Source organism: Microchirus variegatus (assembly GCF_963457635.1).
Source record: "Microchirus variegatus genome assembly, chromosome: 6".
Classification (NCBI taxonomy): domain Eukaryota; kingdom Metazoa; phylum Chordata; class Actinopteri; order Pleuronectiformes; family Soleidae; genus Microchirus; species Microchirus variegatus.
Window position 1 is genome coordinate 24,846,250 of NC_139807.1, and position 26,034 is coordinate 24,872,283.

Sequence of the window (26,034 nt, forward strand, 5' to 3'; positions counted from 1 at the left end):
CAGACAGAAGCCAAGTGCTGGTGGATTATTTGCCTCAAGCGGTTTGGGTGAGAATCCCAAAGATTGTAGCTGTAATAGACACACACACAGTATGTGTGTATGCATCGATCTACAGTATTCATTTACACGTATGTCAACTGATTAAAGGTCTTTTCTGATAAAAAAATAAAAAATAAACGAAACATCCACTCCCACCTAATGAAGTCATATTAACCAAACAGATCAAAACCTACGCTATTGATAGTGTGTGCACCTTACCCAAGTATGAGGTAGGATTGTGGTATCATAATATTACAAATAATGATCAGTTTTGTGTATGGCTTTGCTTATTCTTTTTTTTGTAGTATTACTAGCTATATTTGACTTTAAAATGTTAGCTTTAAAAAGTCCACAATGTTTAAAATTTTGTTTAGATTGAAAAGTCAATCCGAATAATTTATACAGGGTTCCCACACCTTAGACTTTCCAGGACCAATTCACTCAAATTCAAGGACTGAATGTGCTAACACACCATCAGATGGGAGGGCAACTTGTAAGAGTGTCTCCACCCATGGCATCCACTTTTATTGATTTGCAGCACTCTCTGCATCTGAACAAGTGATTGTCCTTGGGGTCTTCGTCAAAGCCATTGTTTGTAATTGTCTTTGGTGAGACAGAGATCCTGTAATTTACATTTCCCAGACATCATATCATTTGCTCTCTCTTGTGTAAAGTTACTCGGTCATTGTTCTGCATGGAATCTCAATTGACTACGTTTGTTCTGTGTAGTCTAAGTACATCAAGCAATGCAGGCAATGACACAGTAGTTGTGTCGTGACAATCAAGGGAGCCATTTACATAAATATCAAGTTAACTTTCAAGGATTTCAAGGACCTGTGGGAACCCGGTTTTTAATACATTGAATATTGGAAAGTATACACTACCCTACTGTGTGCTTTAACCCTGGATTTCCACTGGACGCGGAACGGCCGCGGAACGGCAGCGGCGCGGTCGCCGTTGCAAATCGCTTCCATTCTAATCAATGAGAGCATTCCCACCGGCCGCGATGCGGCGCGTCTCAGCAGCGGCCCAGAAGCGGCTCGCCGCGCCGCAGCGCTATCGATAGGAATCAGTTCTATTTTTTCCGTTGCCGCTGCTGAACCTCGTAAATTTCAACGAAGCAGATCGCACCAGACAGGAAAAGCGACACAGAATCAGAGTAAAACATTTCCGCCCCCCTTTCAAAATAAAACACAATACGCAGGTAATATCGCCTGTCACAACTTCAAATCAACATTACGTCGTCACCGCTGCTGCCAGGTCAACAGTCAATTAATCAGAGCGTCTCAGAGAGTCATAATGAACGACGAGAGACTGATTATTGTTGAAGTGGAGAAACATAAAATCATTTATGACACTAGATCAACAGTTCTTCCACGTCGGAGAATGAAAAGAAGCTGTGCTGTTGTTGTTTACTTTATACACACAGTCTATCGCTGGATCTCGCGAACTCGCGTCCGTTCGAGATTATCGCGCGATCTTCCGTGAATACCGCCGGCTCCCAAGGCTCCGCGCCGCTGCCGTAACGCGCCCGGTGGGGATTGACGCCGGGCAGAGGACGAAGCAGAACCGCGCCGCTGTCGTTTCGCGGCCGTTCCGCGTCCTGTGGAAATCCAGGGTAACTGTATTTGGGTTGGTCACGTCACCTAACTTCTGGTGGCTTGAAGAAGATTTTTCAATTAACCACTATAAGATAAAATGGCCACGTACGTATGAATGAGAAGCAGAAAGAGAGACTGCAGCAGTACAGAAGTTGTGCTGCACGCATACATGTAAAAGATAGTTTTGTAAAAGTATGACTAAAACAATGCAGTCAGAGGAGACACTTTCTGTCTCATGGCTGCTGCTGGTACTGGCTCTCTGTGGCTGTGTAGAAATCTCCCAGGACACTCTGCAGGTAGTCAAAGGTGGGACGGTCCTCCGGCTTGTTCTTCCAACACTCCAGCATGATGTCATAGAGTTCCCGGGGCCAGTTATCCAAGCGCTGCATTCGGCTTCCCTTCTCCAGGAACCGGATCACTTCGGGGTTGGTCATTCCTGGAGAAAACAAGAGCATGTGGTTGTGTCAAGTGAAGCTGCAGAGCAAGAACATCTTCATGGAAAGACAGATAAACATTATGGAGTTACTACATTTTGAATTCATCTGTTTTTTATAACTATCATATAATTTCTTGTTATCATAGTCACATTATGCCTAATTTAAATGTAGGATTGCAATCATAAATCAATTATTAATATATTGCTAAATTAATCACCAACTATTTTTTATAATTAAACTTATAATAAGTTTTTTTTTTGTTTGTTTGTTTTTTAAATGAATAAAACAAGCTTTCTATTTTTCAGCTTCTTAAAAGTAAATGTTCTGCTCCAAGTAACACATAAATAATTTAAATGGATTAATTGTGTTTTGTGGACGAAAAGACATCATTTTCAATGTTTGGGAAACATTTTTTCAACATTTTCTCACATTTAATGGATCATTTTTAAAAAAAAAATTATTTAACCTTTATTTTACCAGGAAAGTCCCATTGAGATTAAAAACCTCTTTTTCGAGGGAGTCCTGGCCAAGAGGCAGCAAACGTTACAACGGTACAATATACAAACAACAAATAAAATGATGAAAAACAGTTACAAGTAAAAGATGTCGTCTCAAGTGCTCTCAGTCTGGATTTAAAAGAATCAAAAGATCAAGCAATTTTGAAAATAATTATTCGCAACTGTTCACAGCCCTAATGTAAGAGTCAAAGTTCACTTGGAATCTTTTTTAAATTTTGTGCCATTTACTCACATTGATGTGCAAAGTATTTGAATGGATAATGGGAAGAAAAATGGTTGTTCACAATCGGCACCTGTTAAATCTTTGCTTCCTAAAAAACTATGTGTATAAAAGCTGGTGTAAATGACTGACTTACCTGGGTATGGTGTGCGTCCATAGCTGATAATCTCAGTCAACAAGACGCCAAAGGACCAGACATCAGATTTGATGGTGAAGGAGCCGTAGTTGATGGCCTCTGGTGCTGTCCATTTGATGGGAAATTTGGCTCCTATTTTTTTGCACACATTAAATATTTACACAAAAAAAATTTCAACATATATCTCCAAAAAACAAGCATACAGAATCCCTGACCAATGTTATGTTCTAATAATTTAAAAACTGATAAAATACTGTATGTTACATTTTTCAAATATTTCGTCAAATGAATTCATCATCAGGATTAAAGGTGCTATATGTAAGAATGTGGCCAAAAACGGTTACTACATTCAAATTCAAAATACAGAGGTCTTTTAGGTTTCGTATTCTGACATAATTGGCAACCCGTGGTTGCTCGGCAGTTGAGACTCTACTGACTGCAATGATTGGTAGACAGCGGTAGGTGGCGCCACATGCCAAAACATGATTTCAAAACATAAACATGATTTGCAGCCTGCAAAATATTTCTTTTAATGCAAATATTTTGGCTGTACTGTTGTTGTTGGTGAGTTCAGTTTGTTGTATGAACATTATTCCTGAGTCTCTGTGACATATTAGGAGGATTTTATGGCCAGTTGCTTTAGATTTATTACATAATGCACCTTTAAACACTTACTTTTTGTAATTTTTTGGCATTTTCATGCCAAACATTCACGTTTTTTTTTAAAACGGAAAGTTTTGGTGTATTTTAACATTGTAAATCGCAAATGTTAGGCTCAACAGCTGACAGTGGCATTTAAGCCTTAATCTAGTAACTCAAACAAACAAGAGGCACAGTCTGTTCTTACCCAAGAGTCCCAGACAAGAAAACAATGCACACAGTTTTAAATGAAAGATTATGAAATTATGAAAAAAAGTAGGATCAAGAAGAAATTTATTTAGAAAAGTTTGTTTTTGGTGATCATTGTCTGATAAAGTCACTCTCATCATCATGTTACTATTTTTGTCACTCATGTTGTGTGTCTGAAACAAAGAATTTCCCCTTTAACTGAAACAGCAACTGTTTCCATTTCTTCTGTTCCCCAGTTTCTTAATCACTTCTGCTGACGGTGCCTGGCTCAGCCATGAGAACTGTGTGTGTTTCTGTGTGTGTGTGTGTGTGTGTGTGTGTGTGTGTGTGTGTGTGTGTGTGTGTTTCTGTGTGTGAATACCTTCTCTGGCTGTGTACTCGTTGTCTTCAATGATCCGAGCGAGGCCAAAGTCAGCTATTTTGCACACTAATGCTTTGCTGACCAGGATGTTGGCTGCCCTCAGGTCTCTGTGGATGTAGTTCCTCTGCTCAATGTAGGCCATGCCCTCTGCAGTCTACATACAAAGTGTGAGAGCAAAAGCATCAGCATTTCCTTACTAAAGACAAACACTCCCCATGCTCTCATGTACTATGCAAATTTAGCAGAATACTGGAAACAAAACAGTGCTGCTATCATACTTGAAATACTTTTGTGCAAACTTTGTTTGAATGAAGTGGTAAAAAAAATCATGACATCTTTCCATTCATTTTATACCACAGGGTCACACCCTGAACAGGTCGCCAGTTCAACACAGGGCAAGCACACAGAGACAAACAACCATTCACTCTCAAACTCACATCTACTGTCAATTTGTCCAAATAACATTGTCCACACACTGCATAGGTGGACAGTGGGAGGAAACCATGAAAGAACCCATGCACACATGGGGAGAACATGCAAACCTGCGATCTCTGGCCTTGTTGTCCAACCCTGACTCTAACCCATGTCCTGCACTATACTGCAATGCAAATTGACATGTGTGTTTGAGCAGGGAGACATCTAAAACATGCAGGGCAGTGGCTAACTAGGACCAGGAGTGAGAAACCCTGCCATACACCATAGCAGGTCTCGCTACCATGTTAGCTAAGGTGCTAAAGTAAAGTAACTTCATTAATCCCATGGGGAAATATTTCCTCTGCATACCCATTTGCCCTTCCTCTATTAGGAACCTTCCTACAACTAAAAGCAGTGGGCACCTGCAGACCAACTCCGGATTGAATGCAGCCCTAGGGATACTTCACTGATTTGCATGTGGCTTTGTATTGCTAGAATAGGAGTAGTATTTTTTAGAAAATGTGCTTCCCTCCCGCAGTTTTTCACTGAGCTGTAATAAATCCGTTTTCCCTTTTCCAAAAGAACCCTAACACACGTGACACACCGCGTCAAATGACGCGTTCTGCGTCATCTGACGCGGTTTGTCACGTGTGTTAGGGTCCTATTAGTTTCAGTGGTGTAACTACAACTTCTAAAACTGCTATTTCCGCATTTCTTAGACCCACCCACAGGGGGTGGGTCTGAGACGATACCTCATCCCCAGAATGTAAACCCAGTGTCCGCCATGTTTGATATCAGTTACGCTGACCGGCTCTTGCTCTGCAGAGTAAAAACTATGGCAGGAGGGAGTTCTCAAAGTGATATGTCAGAAAATGATTTTTATGATTTGCTCCTTGAATCTGATATTTGTGGGTACCTGTACGAGCCTCAGAACAGCGAGGAGCAGTTGAGGGCGTTGGAAGAACAGGAGACAGCCGCTGCTGAGGCTGCGGCGGCAGCCGAGAGTGAGGATCCCGGGCTGACTCGAGCTAGGGTGGACTGGTGGTGCAAGTGCTCACACTGTGTGCCTATGGACACGGAGACAGAGTCCTTGTGCTGCGAGGAATTTCAGCGATGTCAGTTTTTAATCGAGGAAATCATGGAGTTGGCCGAGGAAACGGCAGTATGTGTGACACAGCACCCCAGCTTTATGCCGCATATGGACAGAGGGGTCCTGGAGACATATTTCAGGATGCTTGCTTGATCTAGCGTCTGCGTAATCGCTACACCGCTGTTTGTACCCACCTCCAGTTGTAGCTTCATATGTCGGTGAAGCCAGCGTACTCGCTCCCTCTCCTGACAGCTGTATTTCTGCTATATCCGTAGAGGCTTGACCTAGAGTCTGTGTAATCGGTACACAGCTGGTTGTACCAGGCCCGCCTTTCGTGGTGGTTGTATGTTTGTGAAGCCAGCGTACTCGCTCCCTCTTCCAACTTTGTACTTCTGCTGTATCTATGAGTAACTGTACGATGTGTACTGTCTCTCTTTTTTACTCTCCTGTGTCGGTGAAGACAGCGTGCGCTGTCTCTCCCGACATTTGTGTTTTTAGTTACAGGCGCTAGTGTCAGCACTGCTTGCTTGACCTTGCGTATGTGTAATCAGTACATTATACATATGTCGGTGAAGCCAGTGTATTCGCTCCCTCTCCTGACATCTGTACTACAGTTATCTGGGAGTAACTGTACAGTGAGTACCGCTTTTGCTTTGGGTTTTTACTGTGTTGATGATGATACACCGTTGGCTGTACTCTTCATTCTAGTCCCCTGTAGTAAGCAGACGTGTTCCACTAAGGCTAACTGCATTAGATACCTGTTTGTGAAGGCAGTGTGTTCGCTCCCTTTCCCATCGCAGGTGTATACTACTACCTCTAGTAAAAGCCACATCTTGAGCTGTGTTGCTAGGCAGGATGGTTGTATTCGGCGCAGCAAGCCGACCTTTTGCTGGTGAAGGCAGTGCTCTTGCTCCCACTCCCAGCATAGGCGGGTGCTGTTGCCCTCTAGTTAGCAGAAGTGTGAAGAGCCCACTAAGGCTAACTGTATTTGTCTGTGCGACACCTGTTGGTGAAGGCTGTGCGCTCGCTCCCTCTCCCATCACAGGTGTATGCTACTTACCGTCAGTAACAGCCACATCTCGAGCTGCGTCTGCTCGGTGGTGACAGTCTGTATTGGCGCAGCAAGCTGACCTTTGCCGGTGAAGGCAGTGCTCTCGCTCCCGCTCCCAGCATAGGCGGATGCTGTTGCCCTCATAGTTAGTGTGAAGAACCACTAATCCTGACTGTATTCGGCTGTGCGACACCTGTTGGTGAAGGCAGTGTGCTTGCTCCCTCTCCCATCACAGGTGTATACTACTTACCATCAGTAACAGCCACATCTCGAGCTGCGTCTGCTCGGTGGCGACAGTCTGTATTGGCGCAGCAAGCTGACCTTTGCCGGTGAAGGCAGTGCTCTCGCTCCCGCTCCCAGCATAGGCGGATGCTGTTGCCCTCATAGTTAGTGTGAAGAACCACTAACCCTAACTGCATTCGGCCGTGTGACACCTGTTGGTGAAGGCAGTGCTCTCGCTCCCTCTCCCAGCATCTGTTGCTTCTCCCACTCTACAGCCGCCGACTGTCACCATGCTTGGTGACCACTCCTGTGCGACCTGTATGGCCTCCCTGCAGCCGGAGGACGGTCATGATAGGTGCCCTCCGTGCCTTGGCCTCGAACACCTGAGGGAGGGGCTGTCGGAGGATCCGTGCATGAACTGCAGCTTCATGCCCAGGGCAGTGCGGGTTGCCAGACTGGCTGAGGTTGAACACCTGCTGGGTCATGTTCCGGAACCGGACCAGCCGACCCCAGCCCAGCGACTGCCACCAGCACAGCCTAACCGACCTAAGCGTCGGGCTGCAGAGGCTGTGGGCGCCCCCTCTGGGAAGAGGGTCGAGGAGTCTAAACTGGCCTCCAGGGTGGACCAGCTGACTGAGGAGTAAAACTAGATGAAGACCCTCTTCATAGCCGTCCAGTTCTGGGACCGGTGCAGTGGATGCAGGTTTTTCCGCTTCCCCACTGCCACGGTCGAACCGGAGGAAGATGTGCTCTCCGTGACGGCTTCAGCCACCGAGTTCACCAACTATGGGGCCAATGTGGTTCCCCAAGATGCTGCCTCGCACACCTCTGGGGTGAGCTCCCGCTCTCCAGCCAGCAGTGGCGGGTATAACTCCATGGGTGCCACCATTCGCATGGCCCCACAGGCTCAGCCGGCTCCTGCCAGTGCCTCTTCAGGCGTAAACCAGCCCAGCTCCGCCACTGTTTAGACTCGCCGCCAGTGGCTAGCTCAGGGGAGAGTCCGGGGCTGATTATCGGCTTCTTTTTTCCAGCAGCAGCTCAGCTACTGGACTGCTTTCACCACAGGCCCTTAGGTGATTCCACCTTAACCCCAAGGGTACACATTTCAGTTCCGATACCCCCAACCTACAGCCTGGTCAAAATGACCATTATTCGCGACCCGGCAGAAAAAACCCCTGTCACCAGGGGGTTCTACTCAACTTACTTTCTCATGGAAAAGAAAGACGATGGACTCCGCCCTATCACTCAACTTGAGGGGACAACAGGTTCCTGAAGGTCACGAAGTTCCACATGCTCAGTAATGCAGTGGTTCTGCGTACTGGCTTTTACAGGGGAATGGTTTACCTCAATGGACCTGAAGGACGCATACTTTCACGTCCCCATAGCACCAGGCATTTTCTGCAGCCTGCTCTCAGGGCCGCCATTATCAGTCCGGGGTGCTCACTGCTCCTGTTCGGCCTCTCCCTTCACCACTGGTGCTTGCCAGGTGTGTGGCAGCAGCCCTCTCACCTTTGCAGTTGAGGGGCATGAAGATCCTCAGAGTGATTTTCACAATGAGCTGCCTGGTTCCCTCTCAGAGTACACTTTTCTAGGGGGGTGACTCTGGATGCCGTTGCCATGAGGGCCTGTCCATCACCTCGGCGTGTGGACGACATCCTCATCCTCCTTCTCCTCTTCAGAAGGGCCGCTGCTTGAGACGGTCAGAACAGCTGTTTCTCTTCTACGGCGTCCTAATAAGGCCATGCTCCCTCCAAACAGCTACTCTCACACAGAATTATGGACGTCATCACTCAGATGTACAAACACGGTGGTTATCCCCTGTCATCCGGGGGAGGTGCCACTCTACTAGGGCTGTCGCTACATCATGGGCGGCTCTGCGCGGCGTGCCCCTGGTGGGCATCACCAGCTACCCTCTCCAGATTCTATAGGGTGAATGTGCCGCCTCTACCCTTTACTCTCACTGAGGTACGTACTGGCATTCCTCGTGACATTGTTGTTATGGGTCATCCAGTGCTAAAGCACCGCCTCTGGCGGTCAGTAAGGATGAAATAGAACGAAAGTTACTTATGTAACTACGGTTCATCCAGGATTCATAGAACCGTAGTTACATACGTAACTTTCGATTTAACATGTGTGAGGATTTAGTCACAGCGTGTACCATCTCCTTTGTGTTCGCACCTGATAAGACCAACCTGTCAAACTTATCTGATAAATAAGTTAACATCTCAAACTCATTCACGGCAGGACTGAATTAAATCAGGCAGCTCTAACCTTCTTCCTCTTCCTTCCCGTCTCTGTTCTTTGTATTAAAATGTGGGCATGATAACTCCGTCACAGTCATACTCGTTACTAGATTCTCAGTTTTAAAACATGGAGATCAGCCATCGAGCAGTGTCTGTGAAGGCTGATTGCCTGCCAACCTGTGTTAAACCAAAAGACTGTTGTGGACATGTTGATGCTGATGTGTGGAATGAAGGGGTGAAAGTGATCCTCACCTGAGCAGAGAAGTCGATGAGCTTGGGGAGAGTGATGCGGTTCCCTTCATCGCTCTTTAAGAAGTCTAATAAACTACCTGCAGACATATACACAAACATGTCAATGAGGGATGGACATGAATTTTCAATCATTTGATTATTTGTTTTGTAATTATATTGAAGGGGTTGACAAGGACACACACACACCCTTCTCCATGTACTCAGTGATGATGTAGATGGGCTCCTCCTTCGTGACGACAGCATGCAGTCGGACCAGTTTATCATGCTGAATCGACTTCATCAGGTTTGCCTCAGCCATGAAAGCTTCCACAGACATGCTTCCAGGCTTCATGGTCTTCACTGCAACTTTGGTGTGCTTATTGTATGTAGCTAAAAACAAAACAGCATGGGCATTAAAGAATGAGTTACAAATGTTCTTCCTCAGAAACTGTCTTCTACAACAAATCAGATCTACAGAATCTACTCACCCATCCAGACTTCTCCAAACTGGCCCGCACCAAGTCTCCTGTCCAGTTTGAGAGAAGATCTGGGGATTTCCCAGGCATCTTTCTCCCAAGGTTTCTCAGGTTTGGGACTCAGACATGCATTGGTCAGTGATTGGCAGAGACCATCTCCCTGCTCTGCAATCAGCAGAAAAATAAAAATAATTTAATTTATGAATGAATTCACTCATGTCTAGTGCTCCAAGAATATGCTTGTTTTTACATGCTGTGAAATATACATTATTTGAGTTGTTCTTTTTTGTAAGTTTTACAATTTGCATGTTTTGTTTTCACTGCGGTCACATGGCGGAGTAGCAGCTAGCACTGTTGCCTCACAACAAGAAGGTTGCCCGATTGCATTCCAATTCTATCAAGGGCTTTTCTATGTGGAGTTTGCATGTTCTCATCGTGTGCTCATGGGTTTTCTTTGAGTACTGTAGTTCTTATCACACAATCCCCCAAAACATGCATCCAGTTAACTGGACACTATAACTTGACCTTATCTTATCTCAGCTGGGATAAAGTGGTATGACTCAGAACACGATCTTGTAAAATGTCACCATTTTATCCTATTGGATTAGTTGGAGTCAAATTCTGTCAGCATGTGAATGTTATACGACCAAAAAAACTAGATTGTGAGGTCAGATGACCTTTGACCAATCAATTTCTAATCATTCATCCTTCAGACCAAATGGCCATTTATATCAAAAGTGAAGACATGCATGGGTTACTGGTGTTAACGCAGCATAGCAGACAAGTCCATTTCCCAACTGCAGGGGGAACCACAGAGCAAATCCTGCATTGTGTTGCTTTAAATATTGGAAGTGAACTTACTTTTGTAATGGCTGACCAGCTCCTGCAGGGTGCTGAAGGTGATCCGGGGTGAAATGTAGAATCCTCCATTGTCCAGAGTTCGGATCTTATAATGTTTGACTGATCCACCAGCCTGGGCGTCCTGGTCCCTCACGGACAGAGAATAGCTGCCTGTGGTATAAGAGAAAGAAAGAAAATTATAGAAGGAAAAATAAAGTATTTATTTTCACAAATTCATCATGTGGGCCGGATTGTACCCTCTGGTGGGCCGGTTCTGGCCCACGGGCCATATGTTTGACACCCATGTGTTAGAGCTACTGTTTCTCACAGTATTACATTGTTTTTCAGGTGGAACTTCTGTAGCCAGTAGTTCTTCGTAGCTTTAGGTCTCACTTACCCTTGGTGGTCTCACTGTCTCGGATCATGAAGGATCCTGTTTTGTTCCCTGGGGCCAGCAGCTGCCGCTCAGCATCTTTCCTACTCACGCCCTTAAAGAACCACCTTAAAAACAGGAAACACACCATTCAGTATAGTATACAATACCATTTCTTCTGATTTATGATTGTGATCCTGATATTTGATGTTTTGGTGTTTTATTTATGGCTGCTGACTGTAAGTTTGTCTGTAACCTTGTTATACTTTGTTTGTTTTTTCCTGGTTAAATAATAAAATAAATTAAAGTATATAGCTTCCATGCATATAGTGCTGACAATCTAAATGAAAACACGGTCAGAAATGTAATAAGCTAAGCAGAGAGGGGGGTCCAGTCTGCAAAATTGCATACAAAATAAATGCAAAAAATGTAAAACTCAAAATAACTTGACACATTGTCATATAATTTTGAGTTGGAAATTTCAACTTGCTCGTAACCAATCAGCATGGAAACTTTACCGACGTCAGAGCAAAATGATAGAGGTAAAGAGGTCACCTGTATCTCAACAACGCTTTCCACAAAAAAGCAGTAACTTGAGTAACTGGAACCACGGTTGATAGTGAAAAAAACCCCAACAATTTCTCCTCTCTTCTTACGAAAATACGCAGGCTTCCAGAAATTGCCTCACCGATCTGATTGTCTCAAGTTGCACAAATATGACCGTGCGAGTCTGGGAACCCCGCAGGCGCTTTCTAAATAGACGATAAAAGGATTAATTTCATGCCGTGGTGGTTCAAAAATGTAAATAATCTTTAATATTCTTGTTGAACCATCCTTCTGTGGAACCACCATTATTATCAAAGTCAACGCTTAAGGTCAGAACACTAATATTTTATTTGTACACAAGATAAGATAATGTTTTTTTTTTTCTAAAACAAGCCCTCTGATTTTGATGATGATTCTGATGATAACTGTTCATTCAGCCCACATATGATAAGATAATCCTTTAATTTTAAGTTTTACAGTAGCACAGGCAGTAAATGTAAATGATGTGTTCAGCATGTTATATACTTACATTAGCATTGTGGAACTCAAATATGTACATGGTCATAGAGTGCAGGGGTGAAATGATATGTAGTGCATAGAAATTCACTTGTGTGTAAACTTACTCCTCCACTTCCAGCGTATCTTTGGCTACATAATTACTGGGGATGTAGCCTTCCTGACCTGTACTGACTAACATCGCTCTCCACCACTCTCCCATTCTGAGACAGAGAGAAAGAGAAAGAGGAAGAAGGGGACAGCTTTGACCAGAGATGTGATGAACCAGCTTCTGTACAGGTTTTTACAAACAACAATGAAGTGGAAATCTTTCTCTCTGCTGATATTCTACTTACTCCTCCAAGATCTTCAGCTTATCGCCCTTCTTGAAGCCGAGGTCTCCATCGTGAATGGCCTCGTAGTCGTACAGTGCCATGGCTATACTCTCCCCTAATGCAAGGAGAGCAGAGCAAGCAGAGAAAAGTGTGAGTGTGTTTATGGACATTGTGTGTGTGTGTGTGTTACCCAGCACTTTGACTACATGCTTGACTTCCTTGTACAGTATGAGTGATAATAATAGCAGTACAGTGCGCTGTAGCCGCACATTTTCTCTTCCTCTCTCTGCCCCGTTTCTGTCTTTCACATGTTGAGATGAGTCTCCGATGGTGTTTCAATGCATCGAAACAACGCTTTTGTTTAAACGGGGCTACTTGTGGTGGTACCCGATACCTGTTTGTGACGTGTGAAGGCAACTGGACAGTCTTTGAGTGGCGTCTTCGCATACTTTCCAGTGCAGATTTTTTAAAATTTGTCATATTTGCTGTTTTGTCAATCTTGCCCAGCACACAGATTATTAAAACTAGATATGTGTGGCTTTGAACACTTGCTTGGCGATCATTAAGTCATGTGAAAACTGCTGGCAATGCCATTGCAGGCATCCTAATAAAATAAAATAAAAAATAACAACAGTTGCCCAAAGAGCTGATAAGACTTGATATCAGTGAGAATGTGTCAGTGAGTTGATCTTAAACAATGATTTCAATGTTTCTATGGTTCTTTTTCAGCCTACAACGATGATGAACTGTAGAGGCAGTCGGTGAAAGATGACTCACCGTATGAACTGGACTGTGTTTTGCTCTGGAAAGAGAAGGACAGGGACATATGGTGGTCAGAGAAGACAGTTCTCTCAACACTGTATATATTGCAGGTTCTTCATTGTAAAAGCTAAAATAAATAATATTTCTGAATAAACTTTATTAATTTTGTTGTTAAAACTGATTGCACAGTGTAAGGTACAGTTACTACACATGTCCATGTCTACACAGACATCCACATGACGTCAATTTCAACATCTCTTCATTTATGAGTTGGTCTGCGTGAAACCCCACGAGTGCAAATGGAAAGATGGAAAACTAGGGATTGACAGATTTTTTTAAGCCAATATCACTATTATTACTCATTATTAGACTGATAAGCAATATTGTGACCTCCAACACTGTGCTTAACTGTGCTCCCTTGTTTATAAATACTTAAGACATCTTATCCAAACTAAATCCATCAAATGATGTGCAAATGCAATTTTTCTAATTCTAATTCTAATAAGCAGTAAGCTGTTTGAGAGCAATTGGCCTACAGGTGGAGACAGCAGCAGAGCACACTTTGTGCTGTATGCAATTACCTAATAAAGTAAATGATTGCTAAAATAAAAAGCAGTCCAATTATCTGCAAAAATGCCTAACATCAGCTCCAAAAACCATGGGAAACCCACACATGTACAACTCAACACTCAAACGGATACAAGGAATGGAATGACACGGTCGGGGAATGCAGTTATGTATGACACAGGAAAATGGCACCATTCATGTTTATATTGGTCCCTCTAAAAAGTCTGTCACTTGATTAGTCTCTTGATAACTGGGAAACAGTTTTAACATAAACATGACAATAAATTAGCCATTTTGAGACTAAAAACAGTTGTGAGGTTGTAAACAGAGCTCAGAGCACATTATGCTGAAAGGCCATCGTACCTTTAAAACTTATAGTATATACATAAGGAATTGTGAATATTTAATAATAAATTCTACTTTCTCACTGCATGAACGAATGCAATGGCCTCTAACATTTTTATATTCATTTGTGACTGAACAATAAAGCAAATTCAGATATTTTTGTTCATATCTTGACTTTCAAAGAGCACATTTACTTTTCACAGAGTCCAAAAAACAGACATTTGAAAAGAAGGGAGGAAGGAAGAACTTGATCATATCAGCTGTAAAAAATCAGGCCGTTGCTGGTGGTTTGCAGGTTTTCACTAAAACGCAAAAGTGACACGAGGGTGAAGTACAAGCCGATAAAGAAACCATATAGAATAGAAAGAACTGACTGGACATTGATGAACATTATTTCAGGTGTTGCTTAATTACGGATTTTTGATTAGACATGGCCTGTTTCAGTGCTCTGGTTCACTTCCTCTTTGTTCACTGAGGGTAGACGAGGTGTTGGTGTCAGCACACAGGAAACAGTAGCCAGGGGAACCACACATGAAACGCAGCAGCACTGAGACTTTTACCCACTTGCAGTCATGACTGAAGCGAGAGAATCTTTCTTTCTTTCTTTCTTTCTTTCTTTCTTTCTTTCTTTCTTTCTTTCTTTCTTTCTTTCTTTCTTTCTTTCTTTCTTTCTTTCTGTCCACTGTTTAATAATTAGTGACATTTAATGATGAGACTGCAGAGCAAGTAAATATTAATGTCCCATTTTCTTTAATTGTAATATTTCAATGGAATTACTTTAATTTTCAAATTAAAAGCAGTTATACACTTATACAAACGTGTACTTATGGATAGTCCATTTAATTTCTGCTTTTAAAGCCTCTGAACCTGACGTGGGTGGACTTTCTTTTCACTTTTTTTTTTTTTCAGGGCGTTTTAAGTGTTTGTGACGCAACATGCTCTTTATCAATAACAATTTACATTACAGTACAGTTACAACATGGGAACTGTGTGAACCTCAACACCATTTCATTTTCTAATAGATTCTGATACAATTCCCACCTTTTATTAACCACAGTGGTAATAAGGTGAAATCATGAAGTTATGATAATTATTATTGGTAATAAGTATTACTGAGAACACTTTTAAATTGTTACAATACAACAAAGATTGCATTAGCATAATATTATTTACCCTTACTATACTATTACCAGTTTTCTTCCAGAGGCAACTTTTTTTATTTTTTTATTTTTTTAATAAAGCAATATTTTATTTTTAAATTATCAGTTCTCTAAATGACTGTACTTTCATTGTGCCAACATTCTTTTTACATACAGCTTTGTTTGCTGAATTCCCTGTGGTGGGGTCTTTGACGTAGTGGGCCGCCTGCGATCGGTTCTGCTGGTCATCTTTATCTGTGTCTTTGCTGTGAAGCTCTTGCTCCTTCTTTGAGCCCACACAGCCCATGGTGCCTCCTGCAGGACAACAGCCGGGAAGACACAGGTGGTTAGCAGCAGAGACAAACAAAAGGACACTAGTTTTTGTATGTAAGTATGTATTAGTATGCAAGTATGTTTGTTACACACTTAAAAAAGGAGTGAGTAGTTTACTACTATGTAGTAGTTAACTACATAAACTTCAGTTTTCTGCCTCAAAAGCTATCTAATGCCATTGAACATATTCTTAAGACAGGGGTCTCAAACTGCATCCCCACACTCAATATTTTCATAATAATAATAATACTTCATAATAATCCTTTGCATTTCAAGAGGGTTCTTGACTTTGATGGGGGTTCTAAATGTAATCCTAAATATTTGTAATTACAACATCATGATGGATTATCAGGATATAACTTTAATTTCTAATATAATATATAAAATTCTCCCGAACTGATGGACTTTTTTCACTTGACTCGACAGACTAGAAGTTCACGGGCCCCCAGGTCATTTTGAGGCCCCTGTCTTATATATCTGAGGCTGATATCACAGACTTGTGCCTGCTTCACACCGCACATGTCACTGCTGTGCAGTCATGTCTACTTTTTTACCTTGCCACACAAATTAAATACTAAATACCGGTAAAAGTGTATTTCTACTGTCACTGTGAATATGGATTATTATATACAGTATTATCATGGACGTAAACGTACAGGCAGTTCGAGAGACATCATTAGCTGCCAATCTTTCCACCAAGAAGAACTGCATTGTGGGCAATGTCGGTTATAGATTACTGAAATAACATAGTAAACTAAAATAGTAAAAATTATTCTGTTTTATTATGTCCATTCAGCTTACAGTCAGTTAATAATAATAATAATAATAATAATAATAATAATAATAATAACAACAATAATAATCATAAAAATAAAAATAACTCCTTCAGTTTCATTAAGGTTATTGCACAGTCGTGCTCGAACCCTAATTACAACTTTGGTGCTCAGACAAACATAAACAAGTCACATACTGTGCATGAGTTATAATAAGTCCATTACTGTACACTGTCTAATTGCTATCTATTTAGTACATCATTTTAATGCTTAATAACGACCTCACATCTTACTCTTTGATTGTAAAGGTTATTATAACTGACTGTAAATACAATACAACATACTAAATCATACTAATAAAGGTAATATTATTCTGCAAACAACTTTTCAAAGACACATATGATATGCATATACTTCATGAATTAATTTGCTTGTAACAGTTATCTAATATTTTTAGTGCATTGTTTCTTTTATTCCTGTGTTTTTCTCTGTCTGTTTTCCTGTACAATCATCAGTTCAAGCTGATTTGGGGTGTCAAACATTTCTTCATCAATATATAGATTAAGACTTGTTGGCAGATTCTAATGCCAAATATTTTGTTAAATAAATGTCTCTAAAAATGGGCAGAGATGGTGTAAAATGGAATATCACATGATGACATTAGATATTGATGGCCACAGGGGGAAGAGTGAAAAAAACAAACAAAGATACCCTATAGCTGAGTCAGTCAGCTCATGGCTGCTTATGTAATCTCTCCATCATTCCTGATTATTACAGCCATCAAGATATTCCAAGAATGAGCTCCTGGGGACTATAAAAAATATTTGAACACAATCCCACTTTCTTGAGTCTGTAATATCTACTGAATACTTTGTTTTCTCTATGGAAATGTGTGTGTCGAGCGAGAACAAAGAGGGAACTGTGTTTACAGATAGAGTCTGCTTTTATACCACATGTTTGTTCACATAGTTGTAGAGAACAGAAGATAATTATACTTTGAATCGTATCTCTCCTCAGCTCAGGAGCAGATCATCCCAAACAAAACAAACAAACAAGCAAAGCCAATAATGTTTAAGACCAAACTCTGTCCATGTGTGGTTCAGTCTTTACTGTCAGCACTGACACAGTGACTGCCCCAGTGCTGTTAATGCTCAGTGCAATGGAAAATGTTTCATTTGAACATTGAGACACAGGAAGTTCCTGAGGTCAAAGCTGGTGGTGTTACTGTAGCTATTTGCTTCCTTTTTTCTCTGGGTTAGGGTTCTCAACCATGTTCCTCTTTAGATGTCTAATCAAAGAAGCTCAGGTTTTCCCTCTCTATTTAAATCCCTTTAGACTCTTCAGCAAATACAATATACAAGAAAACCAGAGGGCGACGGTAACATCTTTCATTTGGGTCCTGCATTAAACTGCAGCTGTCTATGCAAGCTGTCCAGGTTGAGGCTGTCCATCAGAATGCAATTTACGTGTGTTTCCATCCACTGCCATTACGGAACATTAGCAGTTTGTCAAATGAAAACCTGTATGTATGTAATTTAACTTAATCTTGACAAACAAAGACATTTAATGTTGTATCAGAACTAATCCATGTCCACGCTAACACACCATTCACATAGACAGGGCAAAGATTCTCACCTCATTTGTTGCTTTCAGAAAATTTGACTAAAGAGACCGACAACAAAGTGAAACTAAAACTACAGCTGACAGGGTTATGGTTTTCACATTTCTAAACTTCTCCCCTCACGGGACTGTAAAACACTAGGTTTTTAAGAAAAACAAACAAACATGGACACAAATGTAAATGGGGCTAGCCATTGTTAGCAACAAAAGTAAATAAACCTAGCTTTACAAAGTATTTTGTGACACAAAAGCAGCATAGCAACATGTCCAGAGGTAGAAATTGAAGGCTACTATGTGTACAACTCTTTAACTGTGAAACAAATAAGGCAGAAGTGTGTTTTAACTACATATTTATCTACTTGGAAATTCCAATTTCCGTCCACAACTGTAACTCCAAGTCTGAGTTGGTTAACTTAAAAAAGAAAATGGTGACAGAGATTTTATGTCAACCAGTGGGAACGGTAGCTCAATGGTAGAGCGAGTAGTCTTTAAACTTGAAGGTTGTAGGTTTGATTCCCAGCTCCGTCTACATGCCAATGTGTTCTTGGGCACGGCATTTAACCCCACGTTGCTCCTGACGGCTGTGCCGGCACTGTGTGAACGAAATATGTGTGTATGGAAGATGAGTGATAGAATATGTGCTGTATGAAAGTGTGAATAGGTGAAAAGCAGCTTTGAGTTTTCCTCGAGACTAGAAAAGTGTTATATAAATACAAACCATTAACTACAGCAGGTTTTTACCCTCCTTTAGGATGTGAAAATATGAATCTGTGAGGAAATTATTTGTTGATAATGATATTGACAACAGCACAATGAGACTATACAATAAGTATCACTGTCAGATAATGGTCAAAATCACTGATCAGATATCAGACAGATAAATATACAAAATTTGATGCTTCACTATGCACAAAATGTAACTAAAATCAACAGCGTTTTAGCTTAAGCATCTAATTTCTTCTTCATTGGTGGATAGAATATTTGTTAAACTGTCAAGGAATTATGTATTTGAAATGGCACAAACATGCTGTTAACTCCGTACTGTCTGGACGTCCTAGTAAGTCCTTGAGAAGCCTTCAACTGGTCCAGAACGCAGCAGCACGGATACTGACTGGAACCAGACGACGTGATCATATAACTCCTGTCTTGGCTTCTCTTCACTGGCTCCCAGTGAAAAGTAGAATAGATTTTAAAATACTTCTACTTACATACAAGGCTCTGAATAATCAGGCACCTTCTTACATTTGTGACTTAATCACTTTATATCAACCCAATAGACCACTGCGCTCCCTGAACTCAGGTCTACTGGTTATTCCTAAAATAACTAGAAGTAGAATCGGTGGTAGAACATTTAGCTACCAGGCTCCTCTTTCAGTCAGACAGTCTGACTCGGTCTCTGCCTTTAAGGTGAGACTGAAAACCTACCTTTTTAACATAGCCTATAGTCGAAGCTAGATCAGGTATGTCCTGATTAGAATAGTCTATCTTATGCTGCCATAGGCTTAGACTGCTGGGGGAATTTCCCATCATGCACTTAGCATGAGCCCACAGACTTTGCACGAGCCGCACTTTCTCTACCCCGTCCTCGATTTCTCAACCCTCACCATTTACCCGATGTCCCCCCATGAGATGTAGCACATAAATCCACATGTAGCACATCTCTAACTGATTTTTAATCTCTTACAGTTCTGCTGACACCAGTGAACGACATGAGGTCAGGACAGGAAAGAGGACTCCGTCATCTTCAAGTCTCTGACCACAACAGCCTTCACTACAGGCTGTGACAAACCCAGTGATCCAGATGACCCTGGCATTTAAAGACTTTTTCACTTTTTATTCTTGTCATTGTGTATTGTATGTTTTGGGTAACATCTACTGCACGTCTGTCCGTCCAGGGAGTGGATCCCTCACCTGTGGTTCTCCCTAAGGTTTCTACCCTTTTGCCCTGTGATAAGGGATTTTTTTTTCCCTGGTAGTTTTTCCTTACCCTGGTCGAAGGTCTAAGGACAGAGGATGTTACCAACCCTGTGAAGTCCCGTGAGACAAACTATGTTTTATAAACTGTGGGCTATACAAATAAAGATTGATTGATTGATTGATTGAAAGGTCTAAAATGACTGTATCGGACTGATATCTGTATCAGTACTAGATACTTGAGTTTGTGATGAAGGTATCAAGACACAAAAATGTAGTATCGCCATCCCTAATTATTACATAAATCTGACACCACCTTTTCATGAAAACATGAAAGAAACATTTAAATATTATATTGTTCAAACGTTTCAGGGCACCTTGTTGTTTTTTCTGTCTGTCAAATTCTGTGATCATTGGAATTTGGAATGAAGTGATGCGACCTAAAGCTCACATAGAGTGGTCCTGTTGCACATATATGTTAGTTATGGAGGTCTACTTACATACATTAACTTGTTTTTATGGTCAAAAACCTCCTAGTTGCTGTAAACGAGCCGATCGAAATCCTCTTTTCTGAGGTCGTTTCCCAGCCGCGATATTTGAGACAACTCTCTCAGCCAGAAGACAGAGTCTTGTGATTGGCCAGTACCCGGAAGTACACCCACTCTCAGAAGCACAGCTCCCCCCTCTGGAACGGTGGATGCACTGCTACTCATTATCAAAACATTGTTTTAACAATGTTTAAAAATGGCTTCTTCACGACTCCCAGCTGCAGTCCCTTTTATGACTTTGACCCAGAGTCAGAAGACACTGTCGCTTGTGAAACAACTTCACGAACGTTATTCTTCTTCTGCGGTTCAATGTACGCAACCGGATGTGCCCGGACTAGTGCCCGGAGCAGGATGATCTGCTGTTCAGGAGAACCGCTGTTTACGTAACCGGACCAGGTTTTTTCAGAAATCTCGCTGAGCCCGAGATTACAATGAAACACAGCGTTCTCAGCAGTGGCTGAACTGTTTGTTTCGAAACTTCAGGGCTTCTTAAACAAGGTAATGACGCAGATACACACTAAAAAACAGCGTTAATTGGAACCTCCGGTCTAGGTCCACTTTAAAGGTGGTCTTATATATTAGTGAGCTGTCAATGAGTTTAACTCATGCAACATGTGTATGTAATGCTCAACCACGTCTTCAATAAACCTGGCGTAATAGACGTTTTTTTACAGCAGATTACATTAACATTAATTAAGGTTCCACTCCAGTATTAACAGAGCTGTGTTGTTGTTTAAGTGTAAAGTTAGATCATGCTAAATACTTGATTTTTTTTTATATATATATAAAACCAACAAAAAACTGCATGCATATTTTCTGGATGTGTTCCAGTAAAGTGAAAAAGAAACAGCAGTGAAACAAAATAGTGAAATTATCCGCATTGCAAAAAAAAACAAATCTAATGGTGGCTTAAGATTTCTGCACAGTACTGTATATTTGAAATTATTTTAGGAGCTCTGCAGATTTTTCTCATCTCAACATTTTCTATCAGAGATTTAATCGTATTTGTGGGTTGGGAAGACAATCGAAAGGCAGCATGCAGAGTTGCATTCAGCCCTTGTTTCACCGCTTTCATTTTAACTACATAAAAACAAAAAACAGAAACCACAGAGGAGTGATCATCACCAGTGGTTTTGGTCTCAGTTAGAAGGTCCAATTGAGATGATGTGATTGGACTGTCATTCTTAGATGATGGAGCTTAGCCACAGGTCAATTCTCAAATCTACAGGTTTCTTTAAAGCAAAGACCAGACTACAGTCATCAGTCAATCAGCAGGCTGGGAAAAGCAGTGAAGAAGCTCTCCTGTGGGTCTCCTCTGGGCTAAACACTATCACCAGTCCCGAGTGTCATAGTCAGTCTTATAATGAAATGGCATTACACCGTATTTTGTATAATTATATCCAGATAACTTAAAAAAAGAATGGCGACAGCGATTTTATGTCAACGTCAGCAAGTTTCTTGACACTTCTTCTTGAGCATTTGAAAATCTGAATTTGTGAGAAATGATGATGTTGCAGACAGTTTCAGTTCTGTACTTCTCTGTTTCTCATGTTTGGTCCTCTTGATGTGACATCAGCCTTAAAATTAGACCTTTTAATGTCCATGCTGTGTGCTGTCGGGAGTCTCTGGAGTCATTTTATTTGGGTGACATTTGACAACGGCGTCCCTTGAATGATCGCGTCTGATGGTGGAAAAGCCGTGTGTACAGCATTATCAACTCTACTGTTTCTTATAAATCTGAATATTCAGAATTCCAAGATTTGAGCTGTGTGGAGGAATGTGAATGCAACAAAGTCCTGAAAAAGTTCCGATCAGGTCACACATACTGCATATGAGCTTCAGTGTGAAGATATTTATACACAGATTTCTCAGTAGATAAAGGGTTATTTCACACTTTTTTGCTTTCGGGCAATCAGGAAGTGATGGTAACTGAGTCTTCCTTTTAAACAGTCTTATTTCTGCTCGTCCAGACAAAAATGCAGCCAGAGTTTTAAAACTTGAATTTAATAGGGGATAGAAATAGTCTATCAATAAAAATGTTCTGTACAGGTTTATGTAACAGACGGTGTCTTTTACATTTATGAATAGACATTTTCATTTGAAAGGAAAACTATCTTTCAAAAATGGCACTGTCATGCTTTAGTGCTGGTGTTTGCAACAGGACAGCAGATGGAGTTAACCTAATTAAAACTTCCAGAAATCTTGATTTTTTGGAAAACTATGACCTGGATGAATGAGAACCTACACAGACTCGACCATGACGTAATGTCACAGCAGTTTATAGGGGAGATTTAGGGTCTCTATTTTGATCATGTGGGAGAAGATGATGACACCCTATCAGAGACATGGCAGTGAAACATTACATCAGTACATTGTCTACAAGTTATAAGTCCACGCTTACAAATCAGTCATCCTGGAATTGAGTTTTCCTGGTAAAAAATTCCATTAGTTTGTACATGTTATTCTAATAGAGAAAAGTTTCCAGCATAACCTTTCAGCAACCGCAACCATTCACACTATTAAAAAAACATGCAGAACTTAGACAAATTTCAGTTTCAGAGAATGCAGAACAACGTGATATATATACAGATATATCTCCACCAAAAATATCACAAAAACATCTTCTCTCATACTGGATACTGTTTAATGTTTGCATGACATAAAGGCCCAGTTCAGAAAGATCAGAGTCGGTAACAAAATGCAAATGAATACTGAAAACACCTGGTTGTGCAGTCAAATCTTCAGGACAAAGCAGTCACAGTTCCAGCTTTGGCTCAACATAATGGACAAAACATAAGACATGCACCTGACATGATACAAAAATTCATTATCACATTATAACCCAGCAATGAAAGAGAAACACACACTGTTTTTCCACGTTTGCCACACGTCTGTCCAGGCAAAGAGAAAACCATCGATTTTGCAACACAGCACTCAAAACCCCGCGGATCCACTCCTGTCTCAATTATAACATTAAGATGAGATGTTCTGTGACTTTGGTGTTCAAGATTCTTCAATCAGATGTAATCAAGTTACACATATACTGGGTACTGGCTTTAAAACACATGACGATTTCATGTCTTTTTTCTTCTTCTATTTTAATTATTTGCAGATTTTTTATTTTTTTATTTGAATTGCACTTTGTTAAGACTTTCTAACATTTTTATATTAAAATTAAATGTGATTTCCTATCACAGGAAGGTGGTTTTAAATCCAGTAAGCAAGACACACCCGGTCAGCCAACCATGAATGCTTTTCCTTTCAGAAAGAAACGTTCAGTTAACTAATATAAAACATAAGCATGTTCTCTACTGCAAACTACAGTTATACTGAATGTTTGTGTGGATTATTAACTTCAGTGAAAAGATTCCCTGAGGAAATTCATGATTAAGAGCAACAACCTCCAAATCTCTAAGCTACTGAGCAATGTGTATTCACCCTTTGGGCTGCAACTACTTTTATTGATTAACCTATTAATTATTTTCTTGATTAATTATTAGTTGGTTTAGCCATAAAGTCTTATTATGTTCATAAAAACAAAGATATTCTGTTCAGTGTCATAGAGGAAGAAAGAAACCAGACCAAATTCACATGTAAGATGGGGATGTCAAGTAACGTTTTAGTTTAATCTATTACAAATCTACCTGCCCATTAATTTAGTAATAATTAATACAATTGCATGCCTTAAGTCAAACGTTTGTTATCAAGAACACTTGTCTGAATGTCTGTTTCTGTGCCAGACAAGATGTCCACGCTTCCTTTCTGTGTTTTTTTTTTTTTTTTACTTCACAAAGTTGTATGGACAAGTAGACACTTTATCAGGTCCTCTGAGTCTGTGCACACTCACAGTTTCCTCTTTTAGGATGTTAGTTTGACATCTTTAGACACTTTTCTTCTCCATGTCCTCACAGGGTGCTCACTTACCGCTCTGTAATCAACCAACTCCGACCCTTCCTTTCTGTAGCTGCTGCGTGTGATCGTCTCTTCAAGGTTTGGATGACTGTGCCGAGAGAAGAATAATATCCTCATGTCCCGCATGTGTCTCTCATCCTCTTCACTCCGCGTCTCTCTGCAGATGTGGAGCGAGCGGCGCAGCGCAGCGTACTGGAGGCGCAGGAGGAAGCTGGGGCTGAGCGCGTGTGACTGACAGAGAAAAGAGGAACAAGCTCACACCAATCGTACTCTTGGTTTCACTCACACAGAACACCCCCCAACACACGCACGCACGCACGCACACACACACACACACACACACACACACACACACACACACACACACACACACACACACACACACACACACACACACACACACACATTCTTGTACTTGCTGCATACTGAGGACCAGGTAAAAGTGCTGACAAAGTGAGGACCAACATTTCCACTTTATAAATCAACACAATTACAAATATCTACTTCATGAATGACATCTATAAAGAACGACTGGGTGCAGTACCATAATATGTCTGCAGGCGGAGCCCCAGAGAAAAAAAGGGCTGGGAAACTTTTTTAATTATTATTTAAAAAAAATAATAATTTGTACAAAATTTGACAAAAACGTCATACTATACTATGTCATCCAAAATTTGAAAAAAAATTTACCACAAATTTTTGGTCCAACATTTTACAAAAACCTCATACTATACTATGTCGACCAAAATTATTATTATTTTTTTTTTGACAAATTGAGTATAGCATGTTATAGCAACCTAAGGAAGTGATTTCAATGAAAACAAAGTGAGGACCGGCCAAAATGTCCTCACTCCGTAAAAATGACCTCACTTTTGGTTGGTTAAAAACCCTCACTGGTCCTCAGCATGCCGCAAGTACAAGAACACACACACACACACACACACACACACACACACACACACACACACACACACACACACACACACACACACACACACACACACACACACACACACACACACACACACACACACACACACAAACAGCTGCTGGGAGAGAATAAAGATTAATGACAACAAGGTCATTCATTTCCAAAGTCTTACTCTCATTCTACTCTCCAATCAAATGTGCCCCCCCCCAGCCACAGGTGGCGCTCACGCACCTGCCACTTTGCACTCTTAAATTGTACTTATTTAATGAATTGTATGACTTCAATGATGTCCTCTGATGTCATCATGGATGAGGGAAAGGTCAGTCCAGTGCAGAGACATCATCCTCAGGGACAGGCTTTTACAAACACAAACAAACAACCTACCTTACTGGACCATAATAATAATAATAATAATAATAATAAACAATAATTACATCACATTACATTGTCAATATTTCATGATGATTTTAAAGTTACATAAAACAATTTTTTAAAACTTTATATATTCATTTGATCTGACCTCTCATGGCCTGACCTTTATGGCCCATCAGGGGGTCACGTCCCCCACTTTGGAAAGCACTGAACTTGTCTTCTTCAGCTGAGGCTGCTCAGCATATCACCACCAAAACCGAATCATAATCTTCCTTGGGCCATAACCTACCACAACAATTCACAAAAAGTGCTATTATTCAATTCCTTTTTCATTCATTGAT

At 41.1% G+C, this 26,034-nt stretch overlaps 1 protein-coding gene across 1 annotated transcript; it reads right to left on the minus strand.

Moving 5' to 3' along the window:
- Nucleotides 1-1,873: 1,873 nt before the first annotated feature.
- hck (HCK proto-oncogene, Src family tyrosine kinase) lies at nucleotides 1,874-24,541 on the minus strand (the record flags this gene model as incomplete). The annotated part of the gene is made up of 12 exons (XM_083891038.1): nucleotides 24,403-24,541; nucleotides 15,462-15,605; nucleotides 12,499-12,592; nucleotides 12,271-12,366; nucleotides 11,122-11,229; nucleotides 10,750-10,895; nucleotides 9,901-10,053; nucleotides 9,616-9,802; nucleotides 9,434-9,506; nucleotides 4,162-4,315; nucleotides 2,952-3,083; nucleotides 1,874-2,076 (listed from the first exon to the last, which is right to left on the minus strand). The coding sequence occupies exons 2-12, from the start codon at nucleotides 15,595-15,597 to the stop codon at nucleotides 1,874-1,876; spliced, it is 1,482 nt and encodes a 493-aa protein (XP_083747164.1). The 5' UTR covers nucleotides 15,598-15,605; nucleotides 24,403-24,541.
- Between the last annotated feature and the right edge of the window lie 1,493 nt (nucleotides 24,542-26,034).